At 42.7% G+C, this 26632-nt stretch overlaps 1 protein-coding gene across 6 annotated transcripts in view; it reads left to right on the top strand.

Moving 5' to 3' along the window:
* Positions 1-24673, top strand: part of ITPR2 (inositol 1,4,5-trisphosphate receptor type 2) — a 322485-nt gene extending 297812 nt beyond the window's left edge. For all 6 annotated transcript variants that reach the window (XM_083701231.1, XM_083701230.1, XM_083701229.1 and 3 more), the window contains 7 exons: positions 2772-2955; positions 3937-4029; positions 4856-4986; positions 5382-5547; positions 8023-8183; positions 21046-21207; positions 23531-24673. In XM_083701231.1, the coding sequence (XP_083557357.1) occupies positions 2772-2955; positions 3937-4029; positions 4856-4986; positions 5382-5547; positions 8023-8183; positions 21046-21207; positions 23531-23626 (993 nt within the window). In that variant the 3' untranslated portion in view covers positions 23627-24673. The remainder of the gene's footprint in view (positions 1-2771; positions 2956-3936; positions 4030-4855; positions 4987-5381; positions 5548-8022; positions 8184-21045; positions 21208-23530) is intronic.
* The last annotated feature ends 1959 nt before the right edge of the window (positions 24674-26632 follow it).

Below are 26632 nucleotides of genomic sequence, written 5' to 3'. Positions count from 1 at the left end.
GCCCATGTGTAGTAATATGTATTTGAATTGGATTTGGGCAGAGTACCTCACAAAGTATTTGTGAGGATAAAATGGAGGGGGGTAAGTGTGTGTGTCACTTTGAGTTCCTTGGATAATAGAATCATAGAACAGGGACTCTGAGGATCATATATTCAAACCCCCTGCAATGCAGGAATATGCAGCTGTCTCATATGGGGATTGAACCTGCAACGTTGGCGTTATTAGCCAACTGAGCTATCCAGTGCACAGATGGGATATAAATTTAATAATAAATAAACATACAACATTAGTGAATGCCATTTGGGTTTTCTACCTGAGTAGCCAAAATGTTTTGAGCCAGCCTTATGTCTTTATCCCTTAGTGTAGAGGTTTTCAACCTTTTGGAGTCCATGGCTCACTTGACCAACCACATTCTTTCTGCAGCTCACCTGTGGAATACAGGGAAATCCCTACTTGCTTGGGAGTTCCATCCCAGGCTACCACGCCCATCACCAGGAGTCCTCCCCTTCCTTCCTTGGCTTTTTAATTTTGTTGTCCCCGAGAGGGGGCAATGACAATAAAGACGCAGTGGTGCCTCGCAAGACGAAATTAATTCGTTCCGCAAGTGTTTTCTTCTTGTGAGTTTTTCGTCTTGCGAAGCACGGTTTCCCATAGGAATGCATTGAAAATCAATCAATGCGTTCCTATGGAAACCGCCTTCAGACCAGATCCGGGGACAGTCTGTCCCCCGACCTCTTCTGAAGGCTGGGGGGGGACAAGGGCTTTTCTTCCCACCCCCAGCATTTTAAAAAACCCCGGGACAGCGGAGGACTTCTCCGCTGTCCGGGGCGATCTTAAAATGCTGGCGGGCGGCAGCGAAGCCTTCGCTGCCGCCCGCCAGCATTTTAAAACACCCCGGGACCTCTTCTGAAGGCCGGCGGGGGGCGAAAGTCTTTGCTCCCCCCTGCCTGCCTTCCCGGGAGAGTGGAGAAACGCAGCGTGTTTCTCTGCTATCCCGGACGGCTTTTGAAGGCAGGCGGGGGGGAGCAAAGACTTTCGCCCCCCCCCCGCCGGCCTTCAGAAGAGGTCCAGGACCTCTTCTGAAGGCTGGTGGGGGGGCAAAAGTCTTTGTCCCCCCTGCCTGCCTTCCCGGGGGCTTTTAAATCGCTCCGGGACAGCGGAGAAGTCCTCCGCTGTCCCGGGGTTTTTTAAAATGCTGGCGGGAAGGCAGGCAGGGGCGACCTCTTTTGAAGGCCGGTGGGGGGCAAAAGTCTTTGCTCCCCCCGGCTGCCTTCAAAAGCCGTCCGGGATAGCGGAGAAACAGCACTTCCCTGCTATCCCGGACTGCTTTTAAAATGCTGGCGGTGGGGAGCAAAGCCTTTCGGCCCCCGCTGGCCTTCCTGGACCTCTTCTGAAGGCCGGAGGGGGGGGGAAGGCTTTGCTCCCCACCGCCAGCATTTAAAAGAGGTCCCCGGAGATTTCCCTATGGGCTTTCTTCTTGCAAAGCAATCCCATAGGGAAATTCGTCTTGCGAAGCAACTCGCAAACGGAAAACCCTTTCGTCTAGCGGGTTTTTCGTCTTGCGAGGCATTCGTCTTGCGGGGCACCACTGTATTATTATTATTATTATTTGAAGGTTGCTGAGGAGCTCCATTTTGCTGTGTTATAACCCTCATAGGGTCTGAACACATTTGTTCCTGCTCACAGTTGACCCAGCCCATACATCCCTGATGCATCCATCAGTGCTGTAGCAAAATTGGCACCTTTTTAAAGCTTTTGCCATGGTCTAGTTTGCTGCATAAGAGTAGGTAGTTACATGAGGCAGTCAATGAGGCTGGTGGAGCTGCAGCATTTTTAAGCTGCTGCTTCTGTTACCATGCAGCTAAAGGCTTCCTGTTTCACTTTGACTATCTTCATTTTAAGTATTGATGATTCACCCATAATACTGGATTTGTTAATAATCATAGTTATTGCATTACTAGTTATTACATGATTAAAGCACCTGTACTTGGGTGGAGTTCTTTTAAAATATTTTTTCTGAGGTGTTCATATGGTGTGTCTATCCAGTCCCATTTTTTTCTTCCACTTTTTAAACTCTTTGTGATGGATTGCAATGATATTCTCCATACTGTTTTGTTGTCCCATTATAACAGAGAGCCATACAGAAGGTGGTTACTTGCTGGTTTAAGTATTTCTGTCCAACTGCTTCCAATATTCAAGAGAGCTAAGAACAAGCAGTCATCCGCATAAAACAACAACAACAACAAAAAACTATACAAAATAATCCTACAGGTGTTAAGATTGCTTTAATATCATTAACATAAAACAATTTGTATGCCATGGAAAAATCTTGATGCTTTAGGATTAGTTATGTGAATTGACAGAAAGTGGTGTCTTGGGCCAGCTCTGGACAATGCCCACTGAAATCATTGTGCTGCTTATTCCTCTAATGCAGTGGTTTTTAAGTTCATGCAAAGCACTGAGCTATCTGTTAGTCCCCTGCATTACTCAGTCAGAAATGAGAGTGCATCCTACAACACACTCAGCAGACACGTGACTGCACATAGGCAGGGAGGATAGATCTTGGTGGGCAACCTGCCTTTCACAGAAGCTTGTCCTGCATTACTGATTTTCTCATTGAGAAATCTGTAAATTTTTAATTGATCCTGGGATCCCCCAGATCAGAGTTTGAAAATCCCTGCACTATTGCATTACTTGAGTTCAGGTGGCAATCACTTTAAGGAGCTCTGCTGATCACTTTTCTGTTTTATGTTGTCCCCCCCCCCCCCCAGTTATTTGACTTGGTGTACAGAGAGGAGACTTTACTGAATGTAATTAAAAGTGTTACGCGGAACGGACGCTCCATTATTTTGACTGCAGTATTAGCGCTCATCCTTGTGTATCTCTTCTCCATTGTTGGGTTCTTGTTCTTGAAAGATGACTTCATCATGGAGGTGGAAAGAACACCTATCACAGGTATTGCTCCTACTAGCAAAACTTGTTTCCACTGTAGTGTATTATTAATTCCAGATAGGATCAATCTCCATTCCAGTGACAACAGAATGTTATATAGATAATGGAGTCTTATTTGGGTAGTATCATTTTGTGATCTTTGCTCCTTCAAATCCTTTCTTTTCAGCACAGAGTCATCATTTGTGATGCATAAGGCAAAATAGGTGTTTGATCAAATAAAGCTGATATATACGTCGTTTACTCACTTTAGAAATGTTAAATTAGTGTTTTACTCAACTCCATACATATTTATAAATGAGAATCAAACTATGTTTTCATCCTTGAAACTCTTTAAATATTCTGGATTTAAAAAGATGATGCCTCAGCTCAGTGTCCTCCTTGTCGTTCTTTGTGAATACTTTAATGATTTTTAAAAATTGATGTTATTTTGATATCTGACAGTTGTTTCTAGCTTTGAATATATTTCATCCTAACTAGATGGAGTTCTGTTTGATGTTAGTTCTGTAATTTAGGCAGAAGCAACAGTAAAATGCCTGTGATATATTGTAAATGTGAAACCCTGATCTCTTCATTACTGCCAGTGCTTTAGTCTTCTTCCTCAACAGTCTTCTTTCATTGTTTCTTCTGACACTAAGTGAGAGATTTGGTGACTTGTGGGTTTTATCATGGCCAGAACACACAATTATTTGGGAGTTCAAATGTTATTTACATAATTGTTGTTAAGTAAAACAAAGGTAGAGATATATCTCAAGCTGTCTCGTACAAATTAATAAAGCACCAAAAGACTTTTATCCACAGATTTTGCAATGTATTTAAATTTAGGTCCTTGATCAAGTGAGTATATCTGAAACCAAAATTTGGTTCCAAAATGTGAAATTGTCAGCCTATTTCTGTCTTAATTTTTAATGTGTCTGCTGATACCCTGTACATATATTTTTGCAACAAATCATTCCATTGCCAACATTTTGTTCTTTGTTCTCTCAGAAAGTGGCACTGTTCCTACCACAAGATTAACAGCAATGATGGATACATGTTCAAAGGAGAACTGTAGTACTACAATACCAGCTTTAAAATTAGGTTGGTTGAATGCTCACAAAACATTTTCTGTTTTTCCCTGAGCAAGTATCTGCTGCTTAGTTAGACCAAAATGAGATTATATGCAGAACACATAAAGGTAAAGGTACCCCTGCCCGTACGGGTCAGTCGTATCCGACTCTAGGGTTGTGCGCCCATCTCACTTAAGAGGCCGGGGGCCAGCGCTGTCCGGAGACACTTCCGGGTCACGTGGCCAGCGTGACGAAGCTGCTCTGGCGAGCCGGCACCAGCGCAGCACACGGAAACGCCGTTTACATTCCCGCTATAAAGTGGTACCTATTTATCTACTTGCACTTAAGGGTGCTTTCGAACTGCTAGGTGGGCAGGAGCTGGGACTGAAAGACGGGAGCTCACCCCACCGCGGGGAATCGAACCGCCGACCATGCGATTGGCAAGTCCTAGGCACTGAGGTTTTACCCACAGCGCCACCCGCGTCCCTATGCAGAACACATAGTTGCCCCTAAAAGCAGCCACCATGTGTATCTTCCTCTCCTCTGCCCTGTCTCTGCATAATGTCCAGAAAAAGAAAAAAAAGGTATTACATAATCACAAGGAGAGTTTCTCTGTCAGTGCATCATTTTATTAGCTTGAAGGGATGGGGGAAATTCTCAACACAATGATGTTATGTCAGGCATTTTATTCTACCACTCATTACTGAAAGTGGAGGTGTTTGTCTGCCAGTTTAGCAGCAACCACATGTTCTCTACATTTGTCTAGTTCTGCCATTAGTCAAAAGCTTAGTCTCTCTGGAAAAGCTTAGTCAAAAGATTAGTCCTGTATCATGTACATACATGTGTTCCATCCACAGATGAAGAACCAGATGAGGATGGGATTGAGAGGACATGTGACACTCTGCTAATGTGTATTGTGACAGTTCTGAACCAGGGCCTGAGAAATGGTGGTGGAGTGGGTGATGTGCTCCGAAAGCCTTCTAAAGATGTAAGCATTTTGTATGATGTAGCTTCATGCTCATGCATGCTAGATAGATAGACAGACAGATGCCTTTCGATTTTATTTGGAGTGTTTTAAAGGGAGTGCCTTGATCCCATTCCTTGCTTTGGCTGGATAATACCCATATTCACTTAATAGATTTTTATGTCACCAAGCTAATTCGTCAGTGTAAACCAAACCAGATGCAACAGAACAACCATGGGTAGTTGTGGGGTGGGGTTTATTTTTTAATGTGGAAATATAATACATATTTCCCGCTACATCAACATAAAATGAACAGGATGTAATTGCTTGGCCTGAATGCATGCTCTGAAAACACAGATGATCCAAAGTAAATGTTTCTCAGCTGGGTGCAAATTGACATCACGTTATTGTCATTTCAGGAACCCCTCTTTGCTGCTCGAGTTGTCTATGATCTCCTGTTTTATTTCATTGTCATCATTATTGTCCTGAACCTAATTTTTGGAGTCATAATCGATACATTTGCAGATCTCCGAAGTGAAAAACAAAAAAAAGAGGAAATCTTGAAGACAACCTGTTTCATTTGTGGTATGTGTTAGCGAGCTATTAAATTGGGTGAGGGGAAAGCAGTTTTAAAGAGTTTTATTTAAGCTTATTCCTTTCCGATAGTAAACCAAATGGCAGTCAAAATATCACATTGATGTTCACTTGCTCTAGGACCTAAGTTAGTCTTGTGTTGTCATTGCTAGTAATAACTTATGTTCGGGTGCTTTCAGTTATTATCTGATTAATCCAGTGTGAAGGGTCTGTGGTCTAGTTCTCCAAACAACATGTATGTAACTGAATTATTTCAGACCTGTTTACGTACGAGCTGTGCATGCCAACCCCACCTACCCACCCCCACCAACCCCAACCCCTTTGGCAAGCCCTGCTTTACACCTCATCAACCCCTTGCCCAAACCATCACAATTTGCCCAGTCCAGATAAGATAGAGGCGCTACATGTTCTCAGGTCCAAAAGGTAAGGAGATGACCTGTTCCAGAAAAGGTTGCACTTCCTTTGAAGGAGCAGATTATTAACAGTGATACTTTTGGAACCAGCACTATCACTGGAGGTCCAGAGGGGTTTGGTGACTAAGATTGGCTGTTTCCAGCTACAGCTGGCTCACTAGTTATGGACCCTTTTAAGACAGAGATGATGGCCACTGTTCTCCGTGGTCTTGCAACCTTCAAATTGCAATGCCAATGAAGATGCTTTGGAAACTTCACCTGAACCAGAATGCAGTGGAAAGGTTACTGGCTGGGGTGATCTCTAGAACCCAAATAACTCCTATTCTAAATCAACTGTACTGGGTGCCAGTTTATTTCTGAGCCCAATTCAGGTTGCTCACATTGGTATTTGAAGCCCCGCATGATGTGGGCAACAAATATCTGAAAGACTTCCTCCTTTCCCAGAGACCCCCCTGGGTGTTAAGGTTGGGAATTCAAGGAGTGGCAAAGAGCTCAGCAGAGGACTTTCTCTGTGGTAGCTCCAAAATTGTAGAACGCCCTACAGAGGTGTGTCTAGAATCATCATTATTCAGCTTTTGCCATATGCTGCAGATGCACCTTTTTACCCTTACCCTTGACAGTTAAAAAATATTTTTGTAGGCTTCTTGAAAAGTGTAAATTAACCTGATGAGTTGGTTGGTTTGTTGTGTGGTTTTTTTTAAAAAAAGTATTCTGGTGGTGTTTTAACTTTACCTTGGCAGGTAATAAATCTTAGAAATAAGTAGGGTCATTGGCAAGCTAGTCTGCATGGAACACTTGAACACGCAAAAGAGGTATATGGAAGTCTCAGTTATGCTTATATTAGAATTTTTAGGTTGAAATACTGTGGAAGCCAGGGACGCAGGTGGCGCTGTGGGTTAAACCATAGAGCCTAGGACTTGCCGATCAGAAGGTCGGCAGTTGCTTCTGTTGCTCAGTTCCTGCTCCTGCCAACCTAGCAGTTCGAAAGCACGTCAAAAGTGCAAGTAGATAAATAGGTACCGCTCTGGCGGGAAGGTAAATGGCGTTTCCATGCTCTGGTTCGCCAGAAAGTGGCTTAGTCATGCTGGCCACATAACCCGGAAGCTGTACGCCGGCTCCCTCGGCCATTAAAGCGAGATGAGCGCCGTAACCCCAGAGTTGGTCACAACTGGACAGGGGTCCCTTTACCTTTTTACTGTGGAAGCCAAAAAGTGGAGTGCTTGAGTCTTCCTAGAGATGGGCAAACTTTCCCCATCTTGTTTCTGAATTGGCTTGTTCTTTCCAGCATTTTCAGAGAAATCTTATTAAAAGTTATCTGAAATCTTTGAAAGTTCTGGCTCATTTCAAATACTTAGCAGCCCTCTATTGGTGAAGGCCCAGCACACAGCTCCCACTTTCACAAAATCATTGTTGCTGAAAGGTAAGTTTCAGGGGATGAGGACGAAGGGAAAGGGGATATTTGGCAAAGATCCAAACATTTATAATCCTGGCTGAAATTCAAAGGGATTTTCATTCGGATCATAAAACATTTGCTGTTTCCCAGGTCACCAACCTAAGTTCTGAAACTCAACATCATCACTTGTTCGTCATCATCTATTGTTATAGAAGCTATTCCTCTGAGAAATTGGATAGTGAGCATTTGGGCAGCCTGGTAGATTTTATCTTCATTTCCATCCCCTTTATTTTAGATCATAGAATCATAGAGTTGGAAGAGACCACAAGGGCCATCGAGTCCAACCCCCTGCCAAGCAGGAAACACCATCAGAGCACTCCTGACATATGGTTGTCAAACCTCTGCAATTTCTTTCTTATTCTGGAGCCTTTTCTTTTTTCTTTTTGCAAAGACGGAAAACAAATACTAGAAATAAATATCATATCTGATATATGCCTTAATGAAATTGTTGGTCTTGAAGACTCTGTTTTTACACTGTGTGTGTGTGTGTGTGTGTGTGTGTGTGGTAGTTTTTTTAAAAAAGAACTTGTAATTAAGACAAGTGTTGACAAGATGATGGAACTAATGAAATATTTTTGGTGTGTGTCTCCTTTTTTGCAGGGCTTGAGCGAGACAAATTTGATAATAAGACAGTTTCCTTTGAGGAGCACATAAAGGCAGAACACAACATGTGGCACTATTTATACTTCATAGTTCTGGTCAGGGTGAAAGACCCAACAGAATACACTGGTCCCGAAAGTTATGTGGCTCAAATGATTGTGGTGAGTCACTTTTATATAAGTCTTACTTCAGGGAGGTGGGCCTTTCAGGTCTTGCTTGCCTAGCACCATCATTACATATTTTAGGCACCAAGTGCAAAACGTCCTCTTTACCCAGGCCTTTTAATGGGGGGGGGGGGCGGGGGCGGACGGTTATTATTAATTTTTCCTTTGACAGTTTTATTGGATTTCATTATTATGATATGTAATTTATGTTTTATTGTTCTACACTGCCCTTGGATCTTCAGTTAAAGGGTGGTATATACATTGAATAAACAACAACAACCACAAGAACTGTGAGAAGCCACCAACTGTATAGTTACAAAGGTATTTAAATGCATTTGCAGTAACCCAAGGCAAAGGCCCAGCACTGGGCATAATGAAAATATGAAGGCAAAGTTCACAGTTACCCTCAGGCTCCTGCACTCTCATACTCAGTATGCTTATCCAGTTTGTAAGTCTCCTTTTTTTGTCCTGAATCACTGGCTGATGTTTCCTAAAAGAGAAAAATGCCCACTGCCAAGCAACAGTACAAAGAAAGAATAGAGGTCTCCACTTCTGCAATGCATAGAACTATTCCAATAGTATGATGTGCAAAAATGGCAACAGCATGAAACTGAGTTTGGTAGCCTGTGAAAGCTGTGCAGACATTTTGAAGTCACTCTGTGTGCAAGCCTCATTGTCCCAAGGATGCAGCTATTTGGAGGTAGGAGACTTGGGAACTCCCAAGATACAGCTGCTGTTTTTCTGACACACTTCATGCAGATAAATTGTAGTTGTAAAGGTCAGACCTTTCTTTCTCCTTGCGTTTCAGCCCCCCCACCCCCACCCCGAGAGATCTGTAAAAGCCTTGAAGGGTAAGAAACTGCGTTAGACTTGGTGCACATGGATGCAGTTAGACTCATGTACATCATCTTGATCTTTTATTGCTTGATTTGTCAATTCTTAACTTGACTTAAGGGGCCTTAGCATAGTGATTGAGCCCATACTTTGCAGCAAAAGGTGCCTGGTTACGGTGCCTGGCATCTCCTGTTAAGAGGACTGCAGGTTGCAGGTGATGGGAAAGATCCCTTTGTGCCTGAGACCCTGGAGAGTCACTACAGATCAGTCAAGAGTACTGAGCTCCTGGACAAATTATCTGATCAGGAAGAAGGCAGTGTCCTAGGTTCCTAACCTAGCTGTATCTAAGACCTTCACCAATGGGCAACATCTTCACAAGCATATTTTTCATGGATCCCTTTAAAACATGCAAGTGGTGAACAGAAAAAGATTAAACACCACCACTGGATTAAGACAAAAAATAAGATTGGGGGCAAATCTAGCATAATTTTGAATCTTGTATGATTCCCTGGAGAATATTTGGCTAAATGGCTTCCCCTGCCATTTTATCACCTGCAGATTTTGGTTACAAATGTGAATCAATTTTAGTATTGTTTAGCAGCACTTTTACATTATTGAAGGAAGCACTGGGCTTTTATTCTTCCTCAATTCACCCACCATTTCTTTCATTATTTCAATGTGAACTAACAGTAGTAATTCATTAAGTGTATCTCTAGTGCCCGCAGTTGGAAATTACTGGTGCAGTGCACTAATGCACGGAGAGGCAAACTAAAGCCCAGGGGCCGAATCTGGCCCAATCACCTTCTAAATCTGGCCTGTGGATGGTCTGGGAATCAGCGTGTTTTTACATGAGTAGAATGTGTTCTTTTATTTAAAATGAATCTCTGGGTTATTTGTGGGGTATGGCATAGGAATTCATTCCCCCCCCCAAAAAATATATATAGTCCGCCACCCCCCCCCCCCAAGGTCTGAGGGATAGTGGACTGGCCCCCTACTGAAAAAGTTTGCTGACCCCTGCACTAATGTACTTTTCATTAGTGCTAATGGTGGGATCTCTGGAGTTGAGCCCCTAAAATATTAACAAAGTCACAAAGGCCTCTATGTACTCCATGCTTTGAGTATGAAAAACCAATTTTGGAAGTTTAATGACTTAAAATGTTGGCAGTAGATTGCTGGGTTTTATTTGATACTCTCCCTGGAATGAGCTATGTTGTGGAATTATATTGTTTGAGTGGGAATGCTGTACTAAACATAAGTCCAGTTTAAAGAGAAGCACATGGTATTAGCTTTTTAAAAGTGGTGGATGGATTCTTCAGCCCAGCTTCATGGTCTGCATCAGAAATAATTTGAGGATACCAGATTCTGCTGCTCTGTGCATATAGGACATTCCCTCCACTGAGTCTCCCAGGCCACTGGTTCCGTCCTTTTCCCTTGCCTGGATCCTGCAGCATTGAGGGAAACCCTGTGTGATGTGTCCTGGCCTCCTTCACCTTGCCACGAATGGGCAGCTGTAAGAAAAGTGTCGACATCATCACAGTGGTGCAGAGAGCTCAGCAGCTGGGATGGGGACCTGCTCTGAAACGTGTAAGCTGCTTGCCAGGGTGGGGGAACTCTGGCAACTTTGTAGTCAGAAAAGCAGGTGAGGCTGTGGGAGCAGGGATGCCAGGGACCAGCCTAGCCGGTGGCAGCTGCAGCACCACTTGCGCCAACTGCGGGCTAGAGAGTGGCTGGGCTGGCAGCAGTAGTGGCTGCATTGGCTCCAGCATAGCCCCATTCCTACGCACATTTACTTGGCAATAATTGCCACCTTCTCCCGAAGAAGTAAGTTGAGATGAAGGGACTTGAGGCAGGAATGCGGAGGGACCGTCCACCACATCAGCAAGACCACAAAAGATACAAAAAAATGGGGTGGAGGGAGTTCACACTAACATTGCCAGATCTTTCTTTTCCCCCTCCTCATTCTTTGCTCCTCCAAAATGCAGCTGAGGATAGACCCAGTCCTAGCAGTGAAAAGGAAAGTGCCTTCTGTTTGTGCCCTTGACAGCTTGCTCATTTTCCATTAATAGCACCACAAATCAGAAGCGATGGGCAGTTTTATTTGGCCATGCTCCCTGCTCCCTCTCATAAAGTGCTTAGTCACCTCCATGGTGCCAAAGCATATGCGTGCATCAATGTGAAGTCACGTCATGACATCATGTGATATGGCACACACGTGTTGGGCACCCATAATCTGGGGCCCAGGTTGGCGCTACTGTCTCCGTCAATGCCACCGTTGTTAGTCCTATTTTATTTATTATTATTTTTTAATCCATTTTTAAAAATTAATTTTACACATTTCATATCTGTAATGATTCTAGGGGTTGCTCGTGCGTAAGTTGCCGCCACTCCTGGCTAGGTTACCTGGTTGAACCCTTTCTGTCTGGACAGCCTTTCACTTCGTGGCTGTCTCAGTCGCTGGCAGAATCCGTCAGTGGGCGTTTCTTGAACTTCTTCCAGCAAAGAAATTCTTTGACGCCTAGTCTCCGCCTACTCTCCCTGCGCGGAAGTCTTCTGCGCAGGGAGGGTGTGGGCAGCGGAGCGCCCGTGCTCTCCCTGCTGGTCTCCGGTGAAGAGTCCTGGAGCCTCCTCTCCGATTCCCCCATCTGCCCCCGCTCTCCACTGGTGTTACGCTGATTTCCTTCCCCAGCAGATGGGCTGCCTCTCTCCCTACTGGGACCCTCTCCGGCATCCCTCTGGAGCCTTCCCTCCGCCTCTAGCTCCGATGGCAGTTCCCTGGCAATATCAAAGACTACAAATAAAATGAAGACTAAAATGATGGTTAAAAATATGGAGAGGAATGCGATAGAGCAATTAGAACAGAAGTGTGGAATTAAAGTAGCGAAAAAAGTAAAATACCTAGGGATCTGGTTAACAATGAAAAATATTAATTTAATTAGTGATAATTACACCTCAATATGGAAAGAAATTAAAAGAGATCTGTATATATGGAATAGATTAAAGCTGTCCTGGACCGGGAGAATGGCAGAGATTAAAATGAATATTCTTCCAAAGATGTTATTTCTCTTTCAAACGATCCCTGTGATTAAGGGGTCATCTCAGTTTAAGGATTGGCAAAAAAAACCCTATCAAGATTTATTTGGCAAGGAAAGAGACCAAGGATCAAATTTCAATTATTAACAGACTGGAAGGAAAAAGGAAGGTTTTCAGTACCAAATTTGAAACTATATTATGAAGCATCCTGTTTATGTTGGATTAAGGAATGGATCATCTTGGAAAACACGGACTTGTTGGATTTGGAAGGATACAATAATAGATATGCATGGCATTCTTATTTGTGGCATAGCAAGGTGAAAGTCCATAAAGGTTTCATGAATCATATTTTTAGAGGTGCCCTGTATGAAGTTTGGGGGGAAAATAAAAATTTACTAGAAAGAAACACACCCTGGTGGCTATCATCAATAGATATATTAACAACAAAAAAACTGAATATGGAAGGAAAGAGAATAACATGAAGATATATTAGTAAAAATGGAGAGTGGATGGAAAATCAAAACTTATGAGGAATTAAAATATGGGTTAACAGGGTGGTTACAATACCATCGGGTAAATGCATTATGGAATGAGGATAAAAAAAATAGGATTTAGTGAGAAAAAATCTAAATTCCAAATAGAAATTTTGGAAGGAAGAACAAAACATTTATCCAAGATGTACAATTTCCTGTTGGAATGGGATACCAAGGGCGAGTTAATAAAAGAAGTGATGGTAAAGTGGGCAATTGATTTTGGTTACAACATAGAATATGATAAACGGGTAAATTTATGGAACAAAGGGATGAAATTTACAGCATGTTCCACTTTAAGGGAAAACCTGGAAAAAATGATGTTCCGGTGGTATGTTACCCCGGTCAAATTGGCGAAAATGTACAAAATGGGTAACAAAGCCTGTTGGAAATGTAAACGTAAGGATGGGGATCTCTACCATATGTGGTGGTTATGTGATGAAATGAAAAAAAAATTGGGATCTAATATATAATGAACTTAAGAAACTTTTTAGGTACACTTTCCCGAAAAAAACCGGAGACATTCTTATTAGGGATAATAGGGGATGAAATAAAAAAGGAGGATCATACATTATTCCAATACGCTATGGTGGCAGCTAGGGTTCTTGTAGCCCAAAAATGGAAGTCACCAGAGATCCCAACAGTTATGGAATGGCAGGCTAATTTTTTTGAATATACAGAATTAGCGAAAATGACATATAAAATCCGACACCAAAAAGGGGCAAAGTTCGTAGAAGAATGGGGTAAATTTGTAACATATATAGGAATCAACTGTAGAAGTTTAAGAACTACAGCAGGGTTAACATAACTCTTGTGACGTGTATAGAAATGTAGAAGAAACTGTAAGAGAATATGTATATTAAGAAAACCGCAACTGGGAAGGAAGGAAGTCGAGGCGTGACTCAGCGCAATGTAAATAAGATGACACTAAGAATGATTGTAAATATTTTTTATTTTGTTTTTTGGAAAAGGTCAATAAATTTAATAATAATAAAAAAGGAAGCCGGTGCTGCACTGGAAGTGTACTTCCAGAAGTGCGGCCTGGCTTCCTGAAGCATGTATGTCCACAGCCTCGGTAGGCTTCCAGGCCTCGGTGGAGACCTTGCAGAGGCAGCGGAGGAGGAAGTGGGCCACTTCTGTCAATCCGTCATGTCTTAGAGAAATCAGGACTATTGGCAGGTGTGATATTATAAATGAACAATCCTATTTCCATAATAACTTTTCTTGTCTAGGGTGTTTGGCAGAGTGGTTTAATTGACTTTAAGAAAACATTGCAGGACCTGCTAACATGTTGGTTTGGGATAATTTTTGTTTTAACATCTTATAATTTTAGTTATGTTAATTGCCAGTTGTTGTGATGATTACTCATTCTATGCCAAACTATATTTTTTTAAAAAGAATGATATTTATTACTTTTAAAACTTACAAGAAAAAAAAGAGAAGAAAAAAGACAAGAAGAAAAAACAAGAGAAAAACAAAGACAATACAATACAATATAAACAGTACAAAACACAACCTTAACACACTAAATTACACAAAACAAAACAACAACATTTTAAAAAACATACATCATACCATTTCATTACTCTATCTTTCATTCCCTTGTTTCATCGACCTCCTCTCACCTCCCTTTTTGTATTCCACTTCTATTAATTGTTTCAGCAAATCCTTTCCATGTGGGGGAGGGAGACAGTGCTCCTGAAGGTAGGAGTCTATCAATTGATGAAGATGATCATCCAAATGTCATAGACCAAATGGAGCAAACAGCACACAGACCTAGTGGTGGGAGGAAAAAATCCTTAAATAAGAGACACAGTGGAATGATTAATGGACTTCAATGTCTGTACACTAATGTGCAAAGCATGGGAAATAAACAAGATGAACTTGAGCTCTTGGTACAGCAAACTAAATATGACATAATAAGCATCACTGAAACCTGGTGGGATAAGCCCCACGATTGGAATGTAATAATGGAGGGATACAATCTATTTCAGAGAAACAGACCAGACAAGAAAGGAGGAGGAGTGGCGTTATATGTCAGGGATGTGTATACCTGTGAAGAGATCCAAGATTTAGAACCTCAAAGCCAAAGTGAGAGCATTTGGGTCAAAATTAAGGGAGAGAAGAATAACAGTGACCTCATTGTGGGAGTTTACTATAGATCCCCAAGCCAAACGGAGGACCTAGATGATGCCTTCCTGGAACAGATGGCCAAGCATGCAAAAAGAAGGGAGATAGTAGTAATGGGGGACTTCAATTACCCGGATATTTATTGGATGTCAAACTCAGCCAAGAGCATAAGGTCAAACAGATTCCTCACTGGCCTTGCAGACAACTTCATTGTCCAGAAAGTGAGAGAAGCAACAAGAGGAACAGCCATTTTAGATCTGGTCCTAACCAATGTTGATGACCTGGTTAGTGGGGTAGAAGTGGAAGGATCATTAGGCGCAAGTGATCATGCTCTTCTGAAGTTTACTATACAGCGGAAAGGAGCAGCCAATCATACTAGGACTCAATTTCTTGACTTTAAGAAAGCCGACGTCATAAAACTTAGGGAAGTGCTGGGTGAGATCCCATGGACAGTAATACTAAAAGGAAAGGGAGTTCATGATGGCTGGGAGTTTGTTAAGAGGGAGATAGTAAAAGCACAACTTCAGGCAATACCAATGAGACGGAAACATGGAAGGTGCCTAAAGAAGCCAGGGTGGCTATCTAAAGAACTTTTAACTGAGTTAAGATTAAAAAAGGATGTGTACAAAAAATGGAAAAGGGGGGAAACCCCCAAAGAGGAATTCAAACAAATAGCCAGCACGTGTAGACACAAAGTCAGAAAAGCTAAAGCACAGAATGAACTCAGGCTTGCTAGAGAGGTTAAAGGCAACAAAAAAGGCTTTTATGGGTATGTTCGTAGCAAAAGGAAGAACAAAGAAACAGCGGGGTCACTCAAAGGAGAAGATGGTGAGATGCAAACAGGGGACACAGAAAGGGCTGAACTCCTCAATGCCTTCTTTGCCTCAGTCTTCTCCGATAAAGAAAACAATGCCCGACCTGCGGTTGCGGAGGTCAGGAGGCTTATTCAGGCACTCAAATACAGAAAAGCCCCGGGAGCAGATAATATCTCCCCTGAGCTTCTCAAAGCCAATATTGACTGGTGGGCCCCAGTCCTTGCCACCCTATTCACCAGCATAGATCAAACAGCAATAATACCAGAGGACTGGGGATTGGCAATCATCGTTCCCATATTCAAGAAAGGCTGTAAACTTGATCCAGCCAATTACAGACCAATCAGTCTCTTAAGCATTATTAGCAAACTTTACGCAACTCACTTATGTGAAAAGTTTGCGGACTGGCTGGAATGGGAGCACATCCTTAAGGAAGCCCAGGCTGGTTTCAGGGCACATAGATCAACTTTAGACCAAGGACTGGTATTGCAACATCTAGTGGAGAAATACACCTCAAAGAAAGGAGGCTCCCTCTATGTAGCCTTTATAGATTTCAAATCAGCTTTCGATTTGATACCCCGGCACAGACTTTGGGAAAAATTAAGTGCCACAAACATCAACAGACGTCTTTTGCTTCTTATCCGTAGACTACATGAAAATACTCGGATCCGTGTTAGATGTGACCGTTATGGGAACCTATCAAAGGAAATCCAAAGTTTCCATGGTGTCAAGCAAGGCTGTGTTCTTGCCCCTATCCTATTTAATTTCTACATAAACTCCTTAGTCAGAAAGATGGAGGATGCAAGTACTCATCCCCCAAACCTAAATAATATACCAATCCCAGTCCTTTTGTACGCAGATGATGCGGCACTTATTTCCTTCTCTTGTGTGGGTCTAAGAAAACTTTTACGAGCTCTTACAGAGTATTGCGAAGCTGAACACCTAATAATAAATTACACTAAATCAAAAATTATGGTGTTCTCCAAGAGAAAACTCCGACATAAATGGAAAATTAATAACCAACCTATTGAGCAAGCAACATCCTTTAGATATCTTGGAATAATCTTTGATGAGAAGGGATCCTGGTGCCATCAGATTAAGAATTCCATTGCAAATGCGCAAAGATCTTCCAGAGCTATCATAAGATTCTTCTATAGAAAAGGAGGTCAATATGTTCCTGCTGCCTCCCAGGTCTTCGTCGCAAAAATACTTCCACAACTGATGTATGGCACCCAGATATTTAATTGTCAAAAACTCAAGTCCCTGGAATCTGTACAAACTAAATTTTACCGCTCCCTACTAGGGTTACCTACCTGTGTTTCCAACACAGCCATTAGGCTGGAGGTAGGTCAACTCCCTATCAATGCCAGGATATGGATCCTGAAGATTCACTTCTGGCTAAAACTCATATTTTTCCCAGTGGGAGTGGCTCCATTGACTCTATTAGACCCGTTCCAGTCTAAATGGAGATTGTTGCTCTATGAAAAATTGAAGGGCCTGGGGCTTTCCCCACAAGAACTTATAGCCTCAGGTTTTGAAAAGGCTAAAAGGATGGTGAGCCAGCGAATAGGAGATGTAGAGCTTCAGGACCATATGAGCAAGATAGATAAATATCCAGCCATCCAAGATTATGGAAAAGGGTTCAATCTAACACCATATTTGCTGGATTTACAAATCGCAAAATACAGGCGGGCGTTTACCCTTACCAGATTTGATGTACTGCCATCTGCCTTACTAAAGGGCAGATACGTGGGCAAACCCTATGCTGAACGAGTCTGCCCATGTGGTCTGAAAGAGGTGGAAACGGTTTCACATGTGTTGCTACACTGCGACCTCTATGGGGATATCAGGTCACTGTTTATTTCCCCTATTGTTCAGAAATTTCCAGGTCGATCTGAATCTCAGCGGCTGAAAATCCTACTAGGAGATAAAAACCCAGAAGTAACACTGAAAGTGGCCAAATTTTCTGCGGCTGCGATCAAGCGGAGGGCATTAGCTGTAAAAAAGTAAAAGACTTGACCCCTGGACAAGCCCCCTCATTTTTTAAGTCTATACATACATTGTAGTGCGTGTGTGCGTGTGTGTGTGTGTGTGTGTGTGCATATGTGTATTGCTTTTATGTATAATTTTATAATTTTTAATTGACACCATTACTCCCCTTGTAAACTATCGTTGTTGTTTTTTCTGGTCTATGACCGTAATAAATTAATTCATTCAATGCCCGACCTGAAGAATTTGGAGCAAATGATTCAGCAAAGGAAACACAGCCCAGAATAACTAAGGAGATAGTACAAGAATACTTGGCTAGTCTAGATGTATTCAAGTCTCCAGGGCCAGATGAACTGCATCCAAGAGTATTAAAAAAACTGGCAGATGTGATCTCAGAACCACTGGCAGTCATCTTTGAGAATTCCTGGAGAACAGGCGAAGTCCTGACAGACTGGAGGAGGGCAAATGTTGTCCCTATTTTCAAAAAGGGGAAAAGAGAGGACCCAAATAATTACCGCCCAGTCAGTCTGACATCAATACCAGGGAAGATTCTGGAGCAGATCACTAAGCAAACCGTCTGTGAGCACCTAGAAAGGAATGCTGTGATCACCAATAGTCAGCATGGATTTCTGAAAAATAAGTCATGTCAGACTAACCTGATCTCGTTTTTTGACAGAATTACAAGCCTGGTAGATGAAGGGAACGCAGTGGATGTAGCCTACCTTGATTTCAGCAAGGCATTTGACAAGGTGCCCCATGATATTCTTGTAAAGAAGCTGGTAAAATGCGGTCTTGACTATGCTACCACTCAGTGGATTTGTAACTGGCTGACTGACCGAACTCAAAGGGTGCTCATCAATGGTTCCTCTTCATCCTGGAGAAGAGTGACTAGTGGGGTGCCACAGGGTTCTGTCTTGGGCCCGGTCTTATTCAACAACTTTATCAACGACTTGGATGATGGACTCAAGGGCATCCTGATCAAATTTGCAGATGACACTGAACTGGGAGGGGTGGCTAACACCCCAGAGGACAGGAACACACTTCAAAACGACCTTGACAGATTAGAGAACTGGGCCAAAACAAACAAGATGAATTTTAACAGGGAGAAATGTAAAGTATTGCACTTGGGCAAAAAAAAAATGAGAGGCACAATTACAAGATGGGTGACACCTGGCTTGAGAGCATTACATGTGAAAAGGATCTAGGAGTCTTGGTTGACCACAAACTTGACATGAGCCAACAGTGTGATGCGGCAGCTAAAAAAGCCAATGCAATTCTGGGCTGCATCAATAGGAGTATAGCATCTAGATCAAGGGAAGTAATAGTGCCACTGTATTCTGCTCTGGTCAGACCTCACCTGGAGTACTGTGTCCAGTTCTGGGCACCACAGTTCAAGAAGGACACTGACAAAAGGGGACGCAGGTGGCGCTGTGGGTTAAAGCCTCAGCGCCTAGGACTTGCCGATCGAAAGGTCGGCGGTTTGAATCCCTGCGGCGGGGTGCGCTCCCGCTGCTCGGTCCCAGCGCCTGCCAACCTAGCAGTTCGAAAGCACCTCCGGGTGCAAGTAGATAAATAGGGACCGCTTACCAGCGGGAAGGTAAACGGCGTTTCCGTGTGCGGCTCTGGCTCGCCAGAGCAGCGATGTCACACTGGCCACGTGACCCGGAAGTGTCTCCGGACAGCGCTGGCCCCTGGCCTCTTGAGTGAGATGGGCGCACAACCCCAGAGTCTGTCAAGACTGGCCCGTACGGGCAGGGGTACCTTTACCTTTACCTATTCTGCTCTGGTCAGACCTCACCTGGAGTACTGTGTCCAGTTCTGGGCACCACAGTTCAAGAAGGACACTGACAAACTGGAACGTGTCCAGAGGAGGGCAACCAAAATGGTCAAAGGCCTGGAAACGATGCCCTATGAGGAACGGCTAAGGGAGCTGGGCATGTTTAGCCTGGAGAAGAGGAGGTTAAGGGGTGATACGATAGACATGTTCAAATATATAAAAGGATGTCACATAGAGGAGGGAGAAAGGTTGTTTTCTGCTGCTCCAGAGAAGCGGACACGGAGCAATGGATCCAAACTACAAGAAAGAAGATTCCACCTAAACATTAGGAAGAACTTCCTGACAGTAAGAGCTGTTTGACAGTGGAATTTGCTGCCAAGGAGTGTGGTGGAGTCTCCTTCTTTGGAGGTCTTTAAGCAGAGGCTTGACAACCATATGTCAGGAGTGCTCTGATGGTGTTTCCTGCTTGGCAGGGGGTTGGACTCGATGGCCCTTGTGGTCTCTTCCAACTCTATGATTCTATGATTCACTCTCATTTCTGCCCTCTCCAAAACCATTTTTGCTGTTGTTGGCATCTGCCTGTCTCGAAACACAATGGAGTGACGTCTCCAGGGGTGACGTCAAAATGCTGCATTAGCAGCACTGAAGTGACCTCCCCAGGGTATAAGCTTGGGCAATGTGTATGGAGTTCCTGGGCTGCCCCAATGACAACGCCCCCTCTCAGCCTCGCTGGTGCAGTCCAAAGGAAAGTAGAGCAATCCGTTTGGCACCAACTTGGATGCAGGAGTTGCCAGAAGGAGGCATACAAGGCGCCATTAGGCCTTAGGGACTTCTGAAGGCAGCAGAAGTTTAGCATCAGAGTTTTCCTTCTTCTAGATGGACTACCTTCCCAGGTTGACAACCCCCTTCTGCCCCTCACTTCCCATCTGCTTTCCACCTACAGGGAAATGCGATTAAAACGAAGTAGCAGCACTTCCCAAATCAGATTGAGATAACTGTGGGGCAACCAATAAGGTATTGTTATAGATTGGGGGGGCCCTCCCTAAACCCTAGAAATTAATAAATTGTAGAATTTTGATTATTTGGAGTATTGAAGTGAAGATTGCAGGACAGTGGAAAAATACAGGCTAAGCTTTCTTTCCAAGCCAGGGCCACACTTGGGATAGGGGCATTAACATGACAAAAGGTGCTGATGGCCCATCTGAGAGGAATTCTTGGGCCTGGCCAGATAGAGGTTGCCATGGTGATGGGGTGTGTGTTTGAGGTGTCAGGTAAAGAGAGTCTTTAGAGCAAGGGGTGCTGGGAAGAAGGGAGAGAATAGGCTGAGATCCATCTTGGGCCAACCCACACTCGGAAAACCAGTTCATTATGCTGCCAAGTGTAAATCGGACAGGGAGCTTAAGCCAATGACAAGTGTGTCTGTATGATGCAAACATTTCACATTTTTCATTCTCGCAAGCCTATGGCAGCTGCCTACCCACCAGCAGCTGCCATGTGGCTGGGAGAATATCTCAGTGAGCCAACAACATGGTCAGGCACCAGTCATGTGAGTCATCTCACAGGAACTGCCTACAGATAAGCAGCTACCAATTGGCTAGGAGAACAGATAAATTCCTAATCCTGCGTCCTCTACAATCAGAGTCACTGAGTTGGACGAATCCTTGAGAAATCATTCAGACTATCGCCCCACTCCACTCCACCCCATCTCATTTTATATTTAAGTCACAACTAATATTTTTCTACTTGTGTGTGTGCAGGAAAAGAATTTAGATTGGTTCCCTCGGATGAGAGCCATGTCCTTGGTCAGCAACGAAGGTGACAGTGAACAGAATGAAATCAGAAACCTGCATGAGAGATTGGAGTCCACCATGAGCCTGGTCAAGCAGCTTTCCAGTCAACTAGCTGAGCTTAAAGAACAGGTTGGTTGGTTCTTTGTTTATTTATATTTTACATAGCAGAGTTACATGCTTTATGCATGTAAAAAGAATTAACCTCTCAGCTAGATCACAGTGGGGTTCTTCCAGTAAAAATCGCCTTTTGTCAGAAGTCTTAATCCAGCTTCACAGAAATTAAATGCAATAGGTAGTAAAGAGGAAATTTCCATAGAGCTAACATTCTGGTTGATTAATCTCATTAATCAATCAGTGAGTTGTCTTTTATGCATTGTTGAAGCCAAGGCGCTGTGGACCTGATTGGTGCCTAAATGGGAGACCTGGAGAGCTTTCTGAAGAAAGAGTGGGATGTAAAGAGGTATTAAATGATTGAGTAGTCAGTTACATAAAATATATTTCACTGTTAACAAAGACATCATTATAAATCCCACTTTTACATAGCTGTCAATGTAGGGGTTTTTTAAAAAAGAAAAAGCTAACATTTATTGTTAGAAGGGGGAAGTACATTTTTCTGTGTTCACAGTTACACACCAGAATCAATGTTAGTCTCAAGCATGCCCTTACCTCTCAGCCACACCAATTACAACTTACATTTATCTATTATAGTTGGCTCCCATCAAGTAACACAAAATTTTTATAGACCCCCCCAGCATACCCACCCACCTGATTTTGGTAGCAGTGGCAAAAAGCAAACTAAATAAAAACTGTATTTGAAACTCTCCATCCAGTCCAGCACCATGATGGGAATACAAATTGCCCTTATGGGGTACACAAAATATTTGGACCATTCCCAAATCAAGACCCCCAAGCAAGGCTGTTCAGGGCACTTTGGCAATTCAGATGTTTTAAAAAATGCAGCAGACAGCTTGTTTGCAAAAATGTAAAAAATCTTCTCAGTTTGCCATATGAGGAAGATGCCAGGCTGAGATGAGGGGAAGGAAGAGCTCTTCTATAACCAACAGGTTTTGCTTCTAACTAGAGGGAATAACTTATACAGTATAGGCTTTTCAATCTTAGTGCTTTGAGGAAGGAAAGTTAAAGTAATAAAACTCATTGCTAGTTCTGCTTTTTTGGAAAATTGTGGATCCAGGCAGTGACCATTTTATGTGTGATCACATGCATGTTACTGCCAACCCAGAAAATGGGGCAGAACGGGACAGAGGTGGAACGGGGCAGACTTATGTGTGCTCCACCAGTGTGTTGGGTCAGGAGCAGAACCCTCACACAAAATGGTCATTGCCTGCAGTGAGGTCCTTCTGCCTCTGTCCCACCTATCCACACTTCAAATCAGTTTTGCACTTAGCTTCTGTTACTTTTGGTACAAATTGACCATAATGGTAGCATGAAGCTCCGCCCCCTCGTGCATCAACTCAGCTCTCTAGTCCTTGTACTCATCCTTCTGACCCTTTGCTGGCTACTGTTCTGGGAGAATTTCTACATCGAATGTAGTGTTTGATATGAAATCATTTCCCACAAAACCACAGGGAGTGAAGCAAATCCCTTTGAGTTCTCTCTCCAGAAAAAGGGCAAACTGCAAGTTGCTGTTCTTGCAGAAAACTTGCTGTCTTCTTAAATATGGCAGGATTCTTCTGCTTAGATGCAGCTACTGGGCCTGCACATTTAATTAAACTCTGCCAGAAAGAAAAAAGTTAATAGCCGCGATTTTACTGTATTTCCATATAAAGTTGAACTGGGGGAGGGGGGGAGGTGATTCTGAGCAACTCTTGCTCTTTTCCAAAGAGTTGAATCAGGCTCTGAACTCAATCCTGAGCTTGGTGAATACCCCTTGTAATAAGCCCTCCTCTTTAGCTTATAGCAGTACAGCCCTACAGTATGTATATTTAGTTGTAAGTTTTTTTGTAAGTTTCTGTTGAATAGGACTTATTCCAAGCTAAGTGTGTGTAGGACTGCAGTTAAATCTGTTAAATTTTGCATTTCATATATATATTTTTATGATAGCAACAGTTGAGACAGGTGAACAAGACATTTAGATTTGAGAAGGGAAAGTAAAATCCATCTTCCCTGGGTAATGCGAACACTGTGTACGGGTGCACATTTCTGATCTTTGTGCCAATAAATTGCTGTGAGGAAGGGGAAATTGCCCTAAATTAATGTGCCAATACTTGCCTTCCAGAATTTACATATTTTTTAAAAAATACTCACTTGCAAGGAACCCCCTTTTTTCTTTAGTTTTTTGGTTTCAAAATAATCTCCTTGATGGTTTTTTTCATCTTTTTTATCTTGCAAAATGAAATGAAATAAATGTCACAGTGTAATGTTTGTAATTGCATGTCTTTGCTAAAGAGCAGTCAGGAGCTTATATTGTCTTTGTCTCCCTCTCCACCTTTAGATGACAGAACAAAGGAAAAACAAGCAGAGGCTGGGCTTTCTTGGATCAAACGCAGCAGCAGCGTCCCACGTGAACCATCACATGCCACCACACTGATACCATGACTAGCGTTTCATCAGTATTCTCGCTTGATTACAGAATGAAAATCAGGAGTGGTGAACAGCGCCTATTGTTACAAAGTTACAAACAACAGTGTGCCAGGATGTTAAGTGGTTTAGCTCTGGGAACAATTAGTAACTGTTTTTTCTTCACTGTTGAAAGGGGCCACCAGCTCAAATATTACAGATAAGGTTGTGGTAAGGGGAGCTCTTCTACATCTTTCCTCAGGCAAAACAATTTAAAACTGGCGAGGGTGGGGTCGCAGTGTGGAGAGATAGTACAACCTTAATTTACTCTCTTGTAATTCAGTTGGTTGCCAGCAGATGCATAGGCATGGCAGAATTTGGTTCTGTTGTTTTGAATGCCACCATATGAATCCTTGTAAAACTAATGGAGCAACCAAGAAACAGAGGAAATAATTTATTAACACAGAATCCAACAGCCTCATTCGGAATCTGTAGAAGTTCTCTGTTGTCACCTTTGCTGGCCAGCATAATTTGTTATGTTTGTTTGGAATTTTTGCTCTCTCTCTCTTCAATCTAATTACCGTAAATATGTCATTGAAGGAGGCAATAATGTTATGGCAAGTTAATTTGCATTGAAAGATGAACAAAATCACCCTCAAAGAAGCATTGTTTTTCTCTTTTAAAAAAAGAGGGTTGCAGAGACAAGTATTAAGGCTAATAGAAATTTTTCTGTCAGCTGTGCAATTCCTTATTTATAAAATAGAGCACAATGAACCTGCAGCTGGGAGAACTTGAAATTTATGCACATAACCACTGACAACATTAACTGGAAGTGATTTCTTTACTCTTGAATTTAGATGTTCCCTATTAATGTGGCTGCAAGTAGAGAATTCAACTAATGGTGGTCTTTAACTGTGTTATAAAATTCATGTTCCAAGGAGAGAGTTGAGGAGAAAATGTGATATTTTAGAACTAGTGTTAGAGATTAATTTCAGGGGGTAAACAGCTTTGAGATGAACTGTCTAGAAAAAATGTAATGATATTGTTACTGTCCATAAACACCAGGAAAAACTGCTAATTTTTTTTTTTTTGCTTCAGTTCCTCCATTCTCTTTTTCCTGTACAACATGTTTCTCAGATAGGGTTCCCCTACTGTATGAATGGACAGCCTCCCACCATCCCTGACCATTGGTCATGTTGGCTAGGGCTGATGGGACTGATGGGAGTTGGAGACAAACAGATTCCCCACTGACATAGGAATATTTCATCAATATGCATCTTCTGATTTAGATTCTGGCCATCATTGGTTCTGCTTGGAATTCATGTGACTTTGCTGTGGTGAAGGGAGATCAGCTCTAGTTTCCAATTCAGAATCAGGTCTGTACTAAAGGCAGGGCCTTATGTTCTTTCCTTTGACAATCCAAGAGACTTCAAAAGTGCAGAACTCACAAATGAGAGTGAAAGGCATGCAATCTGCACTATTTCTAAGTAAATCTTGCTCTTCTCTAGCACTTGTCTCCAGCTGAGTGTTTTAGTACAAATGCTGCTAAAGAATTGTAAAAAGGCATTGAGCAAAGCAAAACAGAGGTATGCAGGTGGCGTTGTGGGTTAAACCACAGAGCCTAGGGCTTGCCGATCAGAAGGTCGGTGGTTCGAATCCCCGCGACGGGGTGAGCTCCTGTTTCTCAGTCCCTGCTCCTGCCAACCTAGCAGTTCAAAAGCACCCCAGTGTAAGTAGATAAATAGGTACCGCTCCGGTGGGAAGATAAACGGTGTTTCCATGCGCTGCTCTGGTTCGTCAGAAAGTGGCTTAGTCATGCTGGCCACATGATCTGGAAACTGTCTGCGAACAAACTTTGGCTCTCTCGGCCAGTAAAGCAAGATGAGCGCCGCAACCCCAGCATCGTCTGTGCCTGGACCTAACGGTCAGGGGTCCCTTTACCTTTACCTGTAAAGCAAAACAGGTAGCCCTGATTGCATATTATAAGAGCTAAGAAGGAAACAATTAGCAGTACTGGAAAGTTTGAAGAGAGAATTATCATGTTTGCTATTCCTTCTTGGAATAAAGCAATCCAAATTTGGAAGCCATAAATGCAATTCTAATGCCATTAAATCAGTGAGATTACAAATAAAATTTCAGGATTACACCATACAGTGCAATTCTACATAATACTTACTTTGCAAGTTCCATTGGCTTGTAACAGAGAATTTATAAGAATTGGTGCTCAGCCTTTTATTAGTTTTCAAGAAGCATATGTGGTCAATATTTAGTGGCTTGCATCCCACACCTTTTACATGTTAGGGTGAGTTGTCAAAACAAAAAAAATTCCTTCCAGTAGCACCTTAAAGACCAACTAAGTTAGTTCTTGGTATGAGCTTTCATGTGCATGCACACTTCTTCAGATATCTGGAAATATTTGGAAGGAATTTTTTTTGTTTTGACTATGGCAGACCAACACGGCTACCTATCTGTAACAGGGTGAGTTGTGTACACTACAAGGTCAGATCTTAACATTATAGTATGTTGGGTTTATTGATAGAATGAATCTCTCTCTCTTTGGGCCACCAATATGGGTTCAAAGTGGAAAACTGTTTCTTGGATGCCTTACCAAATTGCAAGCTTTTCTGTCACCTTAACAAGTTCAGACTTAGTCCTCCTCTTTAGTCTGAATCATGCAAAAAGATCAAAACAGCTCAGCATGAGATCAGTAATAGATTGCAACTGCCCATATTCAGATTGTGCCTGGATTGAGGCTTTGCTTTGTCCTTCCCTCCCCTTTGCATCTCACTCTGAGGATATGGAGGTCTCACTGACAAAGTGCCTGCATAAACTGAAAGCCAAACTGCAGAATCTGTTCCAGCCCTAGTAGGAACTGATCAAAAAAGTTTTAATGTTAACCAATTGATTTATGCACCTCTGTAAAGAAGAAAAGAACTGCAGTCTGGTAAGGGTAGTGTATGGTAGGCTGTCACTCAGAGGTTTTGCTTGTATAAGGACCCAGGCTCATTCCCTGGCATCTTAAGTTTAAAGAATATCG

This window comes from Podarcis gaigeae (genome assembly GCF_964106915.1).
Source record: "Podarcis gaigeae genome assembly, chromosome: 10".
In the NCBI taxonomy this organism is placed as follows: Eukaryota; Metazoa; Chordata; class Lepidosauria; order Squamata; family Lacertidae; genus Podarcis; species Podarcis gaigeae.
Note: the sequence above shows the minus strand (reverse complement) of the source record. Positions and strands in the feature narration are given on the sequence as shown.